General features: G+C 43.7%; 1 protein-coding gene across 3 annotated transcripts in view; it reads right to left on the minus strand.

Annotated features, from left to right (window-relative positions):
• Window positions 1-13,644, minus strand: part of Pcsk5 (proprotein convertase subtilisin/kexin type 5) — a 412,773-nt gene that overhangs the window by 27,288 nt on the left and 371,841 nt on the right. Inside the window, exons 28-31 of one of the 3 annotated variants that reach the window (XM_021151578.2) lie at window positions 11,631-11,711; window positions 8,777-8,854; window positions 6,065-6,260; window positions 3,316-3,533 (exon numbers count right to left, since the gene is read on the minus strand). In XM_021151578.2, the coding sequence (XP_021007237.1) occupies window positions 3,316-3,533; window positions 6,065-6,260; window positions 8,777-8,854; window positions 11,631-11,711 (573 nt within the window). The remainder of the gene's footprint in view (window positions 1-3,315; window positions 3,534-6,064; window positions 6,261-8,776; window positions 8,855-11,630; window positions 11,712-13,644) is intronic. The other 2 variants (XM_029472674.1, XM_021151579.2) reach the window with 2 other exon arrangements.

Here is a 13,644-nt window from a genome sequence, read left to right on the forward strand (position 1 = left end):
AGAGAGAGAGAGAGAGAGAGAGAGAGAGAGAGGAAGAGGAAAGTAAAATACTACTAAGGGTGTTTGAAAAAGCTATAGGGAAACATTGACACACACACACACATGCTGTGCACATGGGAAATTTTACAAGGCCCCATCCATGCATGAAGAGCTACAGACAATGGCTGCAGAGGTATAGATAGATAGATAGATAGATAGATAGATAGATAGATAGATAGAGACAGACAGACAGACAGACAGATAGACAGACACAGAGACACAGAGACATAGAGACACACACAGAGAGACAAAGAGATAGAAACACAGAGAGAAAGACAGAGGAGGAAAGAGAAAGAGACAGAGAGGGACAGAAAAACAGAAACAGAGACAGAATAGAAATCTGTTCTTTCTAGTGATGGTTCCCTGATAAATTATCTGATCCCAGAGGAGAACCTATTACTGACATTGTCCTAAACCAATATAATTTCTAGCTACATTATTGTTTGTTTGTTTGTCTTTTGAGACATGATCTCAGTATGTAGCTCTGGCTATCCTGGAACTCACTATGTAGACTAGGCTAGCCTTGAGCTCACAGAGATGCATCTGCCTCTGCCTCTCAAGTGCTGGGATTAAAGGTGTGTGCCATTATTCCTAGCTATTTAACTACATTCTAAAGCCCATACCCACATGAAAATGTAGCTCTCACTATACTTCTCAAAGAAACGTCTTTTCCCAGCAGGTATGTAGAGATCTACAACTGGACAAAATGCAGAGATTAAGTGATCATGGGGCACCCAGTCCCAACTGGTACATCTACAACACAACCACTGTATACTCAAGGAACATGAGAAAGAGGGGAGGGAAGATTGTTAAGAGCCAGAGGACCAGGAGATCTGCTGCTAGAACATGTCTTCCAGATGTGACAGGGATGCTATACCCACAATATCTCTACAAAATGGTTGTGTGAAAAAGATCTACATACTGGCAACAAAATTCAACATGCCAAAGTGCACAAGGTAAATTTCACAAGGCCATACATGAAGAACTACAGGTAATGTCTGGAGAGAGAGAGAGAGAGAGAGAGAGAGAGAGAGAGAGAGAGAGAGAGAGAGAGAGAGAGAACTACTTCCAAGTAGCCAGCCCTAAGCACATGTACATAAGAGCAACAGTAAATGGACTCAGTAGTTAATATGTGCATATATACACATTATGGACAATATTGGGTATATATTTAGCATTATTATATATAGTATATATAATCTATGATAATTCTAGAAGAAGTCAGAACTTGTGAGTAGAAGCAAACACTGGAGGAGTTGGAGGGGGCAGAGGAAGGCAAAAAAAGTATAAGTCTACACTATTCACTGTATGAAATTCTCAAAGAAAAATAAATTGGAAAGTATAAACAGATTCTTGAAACTGTGACAAATAACTCAAAATGTGGTTTCATATAGAAGGAGGCTTGGGGATTGAAGATTTGTGAGTTTTTCATTCTTTGACAGGTTAGATCTGTGAACAGATGTTTAATCATCATAAAGAATACATTACTAGTCACTTTGTGTTCCCTCTCATATTGGGGGTGGGTTCAGAAAACCTTACAGATCACATGAAGTGAATCCTTTGCATAGGACTGAGTCTCCTTTTCTTGGGAATTTGTTCAAAGGAAAAGGACTGTTCAAGCCATAGCATTATTCCTCAGGTTAAAGTTGCCTAAACTTTATGCCTTTTAACTTATCCTACATGCATGTATTTGTGTGTGTGTGAGTGTGTGTGTCTGTGTTTGTGTGTGTGTGTGTGTGACATGTCTGCTATGGAGAAAGTACGGAGGTCATAGGACAGTTTGCAGGAGTTGGATTTCTCCTTTCACCGTGTGGGATCAAAGGTGGTAGGTGCCTTCACTCACTGCGCCATCTACATTTTTCTCTCATACCTTATAACTGATTTTTCAGTCAGCTCCATGACTTGTGGCTTTATATTTGAGATAGAGCAGTCTCTACTGTAAGACCTTGAACTCAGAGTGGAGTTTTGAGGTTCTTATCTGTAACCCGAGTGCCCTGAGTAATGCTATATATGAACTGAAGAACAAAAGCAACAGCTGTGCTAAGGATTCTTCCAGACCAATCAGCTGATTAGGACTTCACTATTATGGAATGGTGGAATGTTGTGGATCCAGAATTAAGTTATTGTAGGCATCCTTTAGCCCCTTAGCAGCCCATGACTACCTCTGTGTTGGACCCAGTATCCTGTGACTGTCAGGTAAATTCTTTTGTAATGTGTAAACTTCACAGACCATCAACTTCTACCAAACTCAAAGCTCTAATTATTATGGTTGTATGTTGTATGTGGGGCCTAGAGTAGAGAGCTCCCCACTTTGCTGAAATCCTCCTGCCTGCTATTGCCACCAATGCTTTGGAAAGAGCCTTGATTTATGATGTCCTTTTGCTCTCAGCAGGAAAATGTCATGAACTTGTCATATTGAACCATGGCACGTAAGGTGACCTGAATCTGTGTTCCTAGGCCATGGCCATTCATGTTTGGCTGCAGAATAGACATCTCTTACTCCCTTTGAGGCGAGAGTTGAGTATATATTATATATATATATATATATATATATATATATATATATAAATTCTTGTGTATCTTAGTTTATAGAGTTCACAAAGGAAGCAGTATATCTCACCCCCAACTTCCTCAACTTCAGATGATGAATTTCACTGAAGGTGGACATTGGTTGTTTCTGGTTCTTAGATAGTGGCCCCAGCCAGTGGCTCCACAGGGCCAGGAGCCCCTTGGGATTGTAAGAATGTTTATAGATTGTTTTCTGTGGATGATGACTAGTCAGTCCATCAAGGGCCAATATGCCACAAATCGCTTTCACCCTGTACAACCTTTATGCAATGGAATTCAAATCGTTTTATCTTCTCTACCTAGTAACGCCTTATTTTATAAAGATCTGCCTCAGGCCTCCCCACACATTCACCAAACTCGATGGTCCAGGGAGGCCAAGCACTTGCCTTCTTCTTTTATTTTCTTTCCACAAATTGTTTTAAAATTAGCCAACTGTGAAAGACTGTGAGGTTGGACCCCAGCCAATGGGGAAAGATGCAGTACTCCTGCATTAGGATAGACACCTATCAGATTTGCTGCTTGGTGTGCTTGCTAGACCAGTTTTGGTCATATCACACCCCTTTTGTGAAAAAGAAAGCCTTGGCTGTTTCCTTTCTCTTTGTTCGTGTGTTCCCTTGTATAGAGAGAATGTTTTGTTTTGTTTTGTTTTGTTTTGTTTTGTTTTGTTTTGTTTTGTTTTGTTCTTTCAATCGGGATGCTTCCAGGTACCTTTGCAAGTTTTCTCGTGAATGCAGTCCTGGCACCTCTCTGGACAGTGCTTGCAGACTCCTTCCACGGCCACGTGCTTTTCAGGGCAAGTTTTCCAGCACACCCCATGGTCTAGGACGAAGTCTCCTTCACAAGAGTTACAGCTGGTGGCATTTCCTTCGCATGTTTTGCAAGGGGAACTACAGTGTTCACAAACACCATCTTTTGCATAAAAGCCCCTATGGAAAGAAGGGAAATTGCAATTATATCAGCTACCAACAAAGAGATTGAGACCAAAAGAAATGGTTGCTGTTCTTATAATCAAAATGAACCTTCAAGACTCACTGAGGGAAGGTTGTAAAAATATGTCTAGAAAAAAATGGAATGAAAGGGGTGGGTATCTCCTAGGGAACTGGGATTGTTTAAAGGCATTTAATTTGTTTAGAACTTTGTCCTGATTTATCCCTAAATTGTCATTGTCCTTTCTCTCTGTTAGATTTATATTTTACAATAAAAAATATTTCAACACACACACAAAGACACAAATAGATATTTCAATACAGGTCTGACTCTGGAAACAACTATTGGCGTCTACTATTTAACGGGTCAGGTACTATGTCTTTTTCTTTTTATGTTTTATTTGTGTGTGTGGATAGTATATGTGTATGCACTTGTACTGATTTGAATATGCTTGGTCCGTAGGGAGTGGCGCTGTGGGGAGGAGTGACCCTGTTGGAGGAAATGCGTCACTGGAGGGGTGGGCTTTGGAGGTCTCCTCCTGTGCTCAGGCTCCACCCAGCACAGAAGAGAGCTTCCTCCTAGCTGCCTGCTAGCTGGAATGAGTCTCCTTCTGGCTGCCCTTGGGTCACGATGTAGAACTCTCTACCCTTCCACCACCATGCCTGCCTGGATGCTGCCATGCTTCCTGCTTTGATGATGATGGACTGAACCTCTGATACTGTAAGCCAGCCCCAATTCAATGTTTACCTTTATATGAGTTGCCTTGGTCATGGCGTCTCTTCACAGAAATGAAACCCTAACTAAGACAGAGCTTATGTGTGCATACTTGTGCATGGATGTGTGGAAGCCAATAATTGACGGGGGGGGGGGTCCTCTATCACTCTCACCATGCTGTTGAGACAGATCCTTTCCTTTCCTTTCCTTTCCTTTCCTTTCCTTTCCTTTCCTTTCCTTTCCTTTCCTTTCCTTTCCTTTCCTTTCCTTTCCTTTCCTTTCCNTTTCCTTTCCTTTCCTTTCCTTTCCTTTCCTTTCCTTTCCTTTCCTTTCCTTTCCTTTCCTTTCCTTTCCTTTCCTCCCTCCCTCCCTCCTTCCTCCCTCTCTTCCTTCCTTCCTTCCTTCCTTCCTTCCTTCCTTCCTTCCTTCCTTCTTTCCTTCCTTCCTAAGATTTATTTATTTTAGTTATATGAGTACACACCAGAAGAGGGCATAAGATCCCATTACAGATGGTTGTGAGCCACCATGTGATTGCTGGGAATAATGTCACATAGTCACAAGTTAGTACAATACAATAAGATATTGTGAGAAGGGACCATATTCATATACCTTATTGTATTATATTGCTATAATAGCTTTATTTTATTAATATTTCACTGTGTTTAATTTATAAACTGAATTTTATCATGAGTATGAAAATATAGAGCATTTACACATAGGGTTTGGTACTATGCAGTCTTAGGAATCAATCACTAAGAGACCTTCCGATGCCCCAAAAGATAAAGGCAGATAGCAGTTCTTCATCCTTATTCTAGAGACCAGCTTAGATGGTGGTATTGGAAGGAAATCTGAGAAAGGATAGAGGAAGGGAGGAAGGGGAAGGAGGGAGGGAAGGAGGACAGTTATCCCTTAATTTATCATCACTGAGTGGGGTGGTGGTACTGGTCACTGAGATGGACAATACCAACCGAGGCTCTACGGGGCCTGCAAGGGAGGTCAGTCAAGGAAGGAACAAGGGCAAAATGGGAAGATGGGGCTTCTGGTGACCCCGGTGCCACCAAAGTTACAAATGTAGGGCTTCCTAACATTGTTATGAGGGAGAATTATTTTTGCTAAGTTTGTTACTTCTGCTCTGTTTTTCTCTTCCCTCACAGGTAAATCCTGTTGGTGAAATCAATAGTCCCTCGAATCAACTCCTTCCTCTCATAGAACTCTAAAGGGATTTTAAATGAGAGTGCAATCAATAAATAAGTAACTATTGTTACTATATATAACTCACAACTCCCCTGCTTGAAAGTTTAGAAGAGTCTCATATCTTGACTCTGCACCTATGATGCAGAAGAGAACTAAGAACATCCAATTACTGGTACAAGGTGGGAAAAGAATAGCCAGGCACCACGCAAACATGTTTTCGTCAATGAGGGGGTCTCATGTGTGACAGTCCATACCACATAGACCCTGTGTGTAGGAGGTTACAGTAGCTAGGTTTGCATACGAACAGTGTGCAAATCACCCAGTGATGGATAACATCACCTAAAAATGTCCTTTTAAACACACATCCCCACTGCGGTGCAACACGGGTCACGTGACTACTGTCACAGAAGCAAGAGTCATGCGTAGCCAAGTCATAGGGAGAAGCGGGCATCTGGCCTTATGTTAAGTTTTGGCTGTTGTGGCCCACGGTGAAGGCATAGTCAACAAGTATCATTTATACAAGTGCTCTGAGAGTGCAGAGAGAGTTCTGTGGGAGGAAGGAGCTGCTCAGAGGAACTGTGGAGACTGTGGAGTATGACGTCAGCGGGAGGTGGAGACTTACTCTGGGCAACTGTGGTAGCACCTGCCCTCATGGAGAAGCAGAGTGTTGTCCGGCTGGCTCAGGCACTGTTGGCAAAGGTCGGCACCGGAGCAGGAGACACAGTCCTCGGAACACTTTTCACAGCTGCCACTGGTGACTGATGGCCAAGTGCCTTGGGGACAGGAAGGAACACAGGCCTGCAGCCACAGGTACATACCTGGAAGCCAGGGCATGAGGGCAGAGAAGAGCCGTCATGGTTGATCCTGATAGCACACATATTATTGAGAGGACTCACACACATAGAGGCTTTGATTTTTTAAAATCTTTTTTCAAAGTCTGGGTATTTGAAACACTAGATTATGCTTGTAAACTATTTATTTATTTATTCATCCTTTAATTAGTTAAGTTGTTAGGAAGGAAATTGGCCCTAGGGGCTTGGCCCTGCTTTTGCATAGTCTGACATTAGAGACCAACCAGGCACTCTAGGGCTTCCCTTTGTCCTGTGACCAGTCTTGCCATCTATGCAGCAGGCATGTGTGAGGTGCTACACTGGTCCTCTTTCCTGCCTTCCCCCACCCATCTGGAATGAATGAGACAGACATGCAAACAACTTTGCCAGGTATGCTTCCCTTGAACCGAATGTTCCACTTCTAAGTGTGCTCAGTTACAAAGATGGCTATTGTTATCTTAAACAGCAAACGTGGGTGGGTTTGCTAGTGAGAGGGTTCAGCAGGTAAGGGTGCCAAGCTGGATTCACTGAGCTGAAGTCCTGGGACCCACGAGATGGAAGGAGAGAACCAACTCCGGTAAGTGTCCTCTCACCCTCCATGTGCATGCTGTGGAATGTGCACACCACACACCCATACTCATAAATAAACAGATAAACACATGTAATGAAGATTGAAAAACCAATAAGGGGCTGGGAGATCTCAGAACTGTGCTCATCGTGCAAGGGTAAGGACTCAAGTGTGAGCCTCAGAACTCATAAACAGCTGTGTATAGCAAGGAATGCTTGCACTCCCAGGCTTAGAGAGAGGAAGAATCCCTGGGGCCAAATGGGTGAGTGCCAGGCCAATGAGAGTCCTGTCTAAAAACAAAACAAAAACAAACAAACAAAACAAAACAAAAAACCCAAACCCACCACCACTACCACCACCACCACCAAAAAATCAAAAAACCAACAACCAACAACAAACCCCACCAACCAAATCAGAAGGCTGTCTTGAGGAGCAACAGCCATGTTTGACCTCTGGCTTCTACATGCATGTCCACATGTATGCTCATGTACTGGTGCACACCACACACATACCCTCCAAATGAATAAATAAATAAATAAATAAATAAATAAAATGAAATAGAAATTTGCAAAAGGGGGGGGGTGCAGGTGTATCTGTGGTGGTGAGTGACTTTAATCCCAGCACTTGGGAGACAGAGAGAAATGTGCAGATCTCGGTGAGTTTGAGGCCAGCTTGCTATACACAGTGAGCTCCAAGTCAGCCAGGGAGGGCTACATAGTGAGATGGTTGCAGTCAGTCAATCAATCAATCAATCAATCAATCAAGTAAACACTCTTAAAACCATCTCAACTCTAAAATTCTAAAACATCTTTCAGTGTTTGGGTGTAGCTGCTTACGTGCTCACAGTCCTGACACATCTATCATGTTAAATGCTGCCGTGAGTCTGATCTCACTACAACAACCTCGCTCAGGGCTTCAAAGTCTCAGTTGCCTGGGGTCAGCCCAGGTCCACAATAATAAGTGAACGCTGCAGAAGTAAATGTGAAGTTATAAATTTTTTATTCTAGTATATTATTACATTTTTCTGTTTTATTATTAGCTGTTGTTATTCTCTTATTGTGTCTGATCTCTAAGCTCAAGTTGATCAAAGGAACAAACAGCACATACGGACTTGGTGCAGTTCGGATATTCATAGAAAGTACTGGAACACATTGCAGGAGAATAAGTAGCTGATTCTACTCTTAACGCTGTGCACTCTCACATGGCTCTTCTAATGATAATTTTTAAAGATGTATTTTTGTTTCATTTTTAATTATGTGTACATACATGTCTGAGTGCGTGTGAGCGCAGGTGCCCACAAAGGCCATAGGTATCAGATCCCAGGAACCAGAGTTACAAGTAATGGTGAGCCTCCCAACTGTGGATGCTAGGAAGTGAGCTTAGGTTCTCTGCAAGAGCAGTAGATGTTCTTCTTATCTGCTGTGTTAGACTGTCTCTCCAGCCCCTAATGATAATTTTATTATGCTAATGCACTACATAGACAATCTATCTTGAGGAAGTTATTTATGCCCAGTGTTTCCATAAAGAAGATAAGTTTTAAGGAAACAAGCTATCCTGTTTCTCCGCCCCACCCCACAGCACTAAGTGCAGAATTGACGACGAGGGAGGCCGCAGGCAATGTGTTCATCCCTATATTTATCCTCAACCTTAACTGCATTTGTCTAAGATAAAAGAACAAGAGACTCAAACTGGGAGGTACCCACAGATTCCAGCACATTCTATGGACAAGACAACCCACAGCTTCATTGTGTATTTCTTTGTACCAGGAAGCTCAGTTTTACTCCTGGTCACTGTTTGGTTTCCTATGTGTCCCCAGAAGCCCCAGTGACGGGACTAGATCAATATCATGCATCCGAACACAAACCACCACTGCCATGCAAGAGCAGTGACGGTGTCCAGGTTCAGCTGCCACCACTGTCTCCCCTTCCACACTGACCTGTGGGACATGAAGCGCAGAGTGATCCATTGCAGGTTTTACAAGAAGAGTGACAAGGTTGATTCTGGCTCGTTGCATCTGTATGGGCAAGAAACACATCAGACTTGGCCTTGTCACATAACCTTACAGTGTTGGAGAAGTGACTCCACTCCACTCTCTGTAACTCAGCTACTACGCACTGCTAGGATGTAGAATTTATTCATTCTTTTTCTTAATCATTCCTTGGAAACTGGTTATCAGGAATTCCCTTGAAACTTCACCAGAGAATTGCAACATTACGGTGTGTGTGTGTGTGTGATATTTGAGATAACAAATCATTCTGCATTCACGTGTTCATACCATGTAGCTGAATGTCTGTCTGTCTGTCTGTCCATGTGTCTGTGTATTTGCACTCTCCCTCCAAGAACATCTGAAGACAAGCATTTCCAGGAAGCCCCCTCAGAAAGCTCCTAGGACAGGTTTCCATACACACACGAAGCAGCCTCACTGACCCCACTCAGTCCACTCAGAGACCTTCCCAGTGCATCTCCCACAGGGGAATTAGCCCCAGGTGATCTTAGTGGCTCTGATTCCTTCCTCTTTACCGTATGCCTCTCTTTCTTGACCCTCTTCTCCTCCTGGGAGTCGGGTGTAGATGGCTCACACCTGCCATTGGATCCCAGCTGTGCTGCTTATGGGTGGAGTAACCATGGATACAGTAATTAAACTCTCAGAGTCCTACTTTCAGTGTCTCTACAAAGAGAGAAAATGGTTTATCCCTTGTGGAAGCATGAAGCGCAGTGAGACAGTGTGTGCCCTGCTTGATGCTGATGGCAAGTCTGAAGTTCTTACTCAGTGAGACACCGTAGGAAGTGTTTAACACAGTAGCTCAGTTAAGACAGTGTGTGTACTAAGTGTTTAGCATGGTGGCTCAGTAACAGAGCCCCACCCACTCTCTTTGCTCCCTTTCTTTTTCCTCAATTGTTATTCCACCCAATTTCTGAGTCTCTCTCTCTCTCTCTCTCTCTCTCTCTCTCTCTCTCTCTCTCTCTCTCTCTCTCTCTCTCTCTCTCTCTCTCTCTCTCTCTCTCTCTCTCTCTCCTCTCTCCACACTGGGAAGGGCACCAGGAGGCCTGTCTTGGTTCTATGACGGCATTTATTATTATAAAGCTGCTGCCTTACTGGGGAAGAGAATAAGGTGGAGTACAGATTGGTAGGAGATAGGACTGATGTAAAAACACATGTGCCGTATGCACACGGAATGCACGTATGCACACGGAATGCACACAGCAACATGCATATACATACATAATGCATGTGTGTCTAAATGACTGACCAAGCTGCCATGCTGATTGGCAAGACTTTTGTAGTTTGTAGTGATAAGTTTGTCCTGGCCTTATAGTATATAATGAGAGCCGATGATGGGCTGATATTTTCTTCCCTGAGTTGGAAGAGACCCTGGGAACCCATAAGTAGCCTGTATAGAGTCCAGTGACAACAGTTGTCACAAAAGTCTACAGGCTTCCCAGAATGGCAGTTCTGCCCCTGGAGACAGCTCTGGGCCATAAGAAGAGGCATCAGGAGGGTAGAAGCATGCTGGGATGCTCAGAGAGGGATAGTCACCATTCCTGAGCCCTGCAAAGCTATGCTGTGTCCGGCCACAGGCTGACTTTCTCATTTTATACCAAGATGCCTCATTCTCAAAGATATTGGTTTTATTTTTTTCAATATTTGTGAAATTCAGTTGATATCCACAGATGCAAGTTTTTAATTATATACATTTAACAATCTGGTTTACTGTATAAAGTAGGTCTAGAGTTCGTCAGTGTCCCCTTGTGTACAGCAGAGGGAGCTCCGAACAAGCAGTTCACAGTAATTAAGCAGAGGCAGCAGTTTGTAAAAGCCAGTCTCAGAGAGTAAACCTTGAACTTGTTCATGGTTCCCATTTTACCCGACTCCAGAAATTCTAGCCTTGCTAACACTAACGAAAAAGAGAAAATAAAGAAAGGGAAAAAAAATCTCTAACCAAGAATGGTACCTGTTAGAGGCAACTGTAGAAAGTCAGGGCCCTTCTTACTTTCCTATCATCTATACAGTCATATGATTATATATCTGCACCCTGAATCTATTCACACTTGGATCACTTTGTATTGTGGGGTTCCGTTTTATTTGTGTGTAATGGCTGGTGTTTTGTTTTGTTTTGGTTTGTTTGTTTGTTTGAAACAGAGTCCTGCTATGTAGCCTAGCCTGGCCTTGACTTTGTGCGTCTCTCATCCCTGTCTCTTATGTGCATGGGCTGCAGGCATGCTCCGTAATGCTCGGCTTGCCTGAGTTTTAATAAAACTCATCTTTGGAGAGCAGGCTTTGCAGGGACTTTAGGATCTCCTCGTTCCTTTTGGTAACTCTAATATTTTACCCTACGCATACAATACCTCCCATCTCTCTTCTCATAGCCATTTAGTTTCCCAGTCTTTGCTACTTCAAACAACACAGCAGCAACCAGAAAGGCACATATTGATTCCTTGGTCTTTTAAAGATTTGCAGGGCTAGAGCATGGAGATGGAGCCCAGTGGTCCATAGTTGCTAGGCAGTGCCCTATTGCTGAGCTCCAGCCGTAGCTACATATGGGCTCTTTCGAGGGTCTTTCCCAGGCATAGTCCTCAGCGCATTAGGAATGACCTTAGATGTAGCAGAGACCTCTGCAGTCAGGTCTCACAGATTCCCCAAGTGTTCACTGGTGGTTTACGGCCCTCCTGCCTCCTCTCTCATGGCTTCCATATCCCCATTGCCTTGGCCTTGTGGCTACCAGGGTTGCTCTCTGCAGAGTGGAGATGGCTGTAGGGCGACGACCGGCTCCTCCCTATTTCCCTGTTACCTCTTTTGATTTGAACTTTCCACTTTCGTCGATCCTGCAGCAGACTCCTCACCAAAGATGGCTTTTCAGTGGGCACAGCTTCTTTTTTTTTTTATTAAAAAAATAAAGTGTTTTATTTTAATGAGAGAAGGACCATGAAGAAGACAAGCTTCCCCTCTGCCCCCACCTCCCAGAAATCTCTGCTGTGTATTCTTTGCCACACAGATCCAGCCTGAGATGTAAGGGCTTGTGGACTGGAATCATTGACACCCTCTTCGTGTAGGACATTGGGGCTGCATGTGCCATTCAGCACTACAGATAAGGATTTTCCTCTTGTCACAGTCTTGGAAGGCATCTGTGTGAGTGTTTCATGTACATACAATCATTTGTATGAATCATATTTGATTTGGGGGGTTACATTTACAGATTGCTTAGCCCCGCATATGTGTTGTGATTGCTATTATAACGAAGCTGTGTGACCATTCTTGAGGGGGTGCACTTGTGGCCTGTCAGGACTGGCTAAGAGGCGTCCTGGTTGGTTAGCTAACCCCTGCATTCTCTGACTATTGTTTTTAGATCGCTACTGCTCTTCAGCGCCCCTTCACTTCCCCCAGATTGTTTTCTTGGGTGACTCATAGAACACTGTTGTGTAAGGGAACTGGCGTTTTGATCGGGTCAAAGGATCAGAAAACAAGACTCTTAATGTCCTGTGGGATGTAAAAGCTCTCTCAGGTACAAGATGATGTATGCAGTGGTCTCAAGCTCTCATTACACATGAGGGAACTCAGGCTCAGAGAGGAGGAAGAACAGTTGAGGGTTACACTGCAGTGAGTAGCCGGGTCAGGATTTGAATGCAGGGCTCGCTGATTCTAGGCTTACTGCTCTTCCTCTGGTTATTTTTATTGTTACCTACTTGCAGGGCTGGGACCAAAGTTTCTGAGCAATTAATTTTAATTTTCAAGTCATCTGAGCGAGATCAAAGTGGTGTTTTGCTGGTGAGACAACACTGATTTGTAGTGTTGCCAATTTCTGTGGTGTAAACATTTCTGCCATAGCTAATTTTAGGTGTCGATAGCCTGACAATGCCCATATACAGTTCCTGGATGCTTAGCCATCAGCGCAAGCCAGTACGAATGGTTCCTTTGTACCATGGAGCCAAAGGATTACTTATCTCTAAGCTCCTCTAGCTGTGTTTTCCTAATGGTTAAGTAGTTAAAAAATGCCACCATCCCTTCCTTCTGAGGCAACTATATGCATAGATGGATAAATCCCTTCTAGGAATCAGGTACCTGTGGCTTTTCAAAGCCATCTGCAGTTACTATTATGCAACATTTATCTCTCCACAAAGAGGTTGACTTTCCTCCCACAAATTCGCCGACTCCAGCATTTCTCAGAGCTTGGGAATTAAGATCAAAAGAGCGGCTGGTGATGAGTTGTTAGGATGTGGTCAGAGATTTAAAAAAAAAAATTCAGTTCGTTCACCAAGCTGTGCTTTGTAGATTGGTCCTTCGTTACAATCTGTAATTAGAGCCTGCTATGGCCTGGTTCTAATCCATGAGGGATATGGGTGGATTGGAGGACTCTCAGGCATGTTTGCAGGAACTTTTCCAGACTACCAGAGGACAAAACACTTTAGAAGAGGAAAATGCTTTGCAGTGACAGAGAAACTGCACTCCCGGGTCTGGTGAAGCCCCGTCTCTGGAAGCTGATAGCCTGTTGCTCCTGCATGTGTTAACACCACCACATGAAGATCACCTGTTCAGTGCTTCTGACATTAGGGACAATGTCCTAAGTCACCTTCACAACGTTTAGTGAGTGGGACAGAGGGCTTTCCTGTGACTGTTCTTTTGATGGCTAGAAAACATAGGTGAGCTGCCATCCTTGGGACCCAAGGGTGTTGGCTGCAGGATTTGTCTGGCAGGCCCTGGTAAGTTCTGTCTGCTCCATCCTTGGACTCTGCAGGGGGTGGGGGTGCTTGGGAACTCACTCTCTTAGTAGGTGACAAAGAAGGATGGCTTATGTCACTATCATCCTA

This window comes from Mus caroli, chromosome 19 (genome assembly GCF_900094665.2).
Source record: "Mus caroli chromosome 19, CAROLI_EIJ_v1.1, whole genome shotgun sequence".
Lineage (NCBI taxonomy): Eukaryota > Metazoa > Chordata > Mammalia > Rodentia > Muridae > Mus > Mus caroli.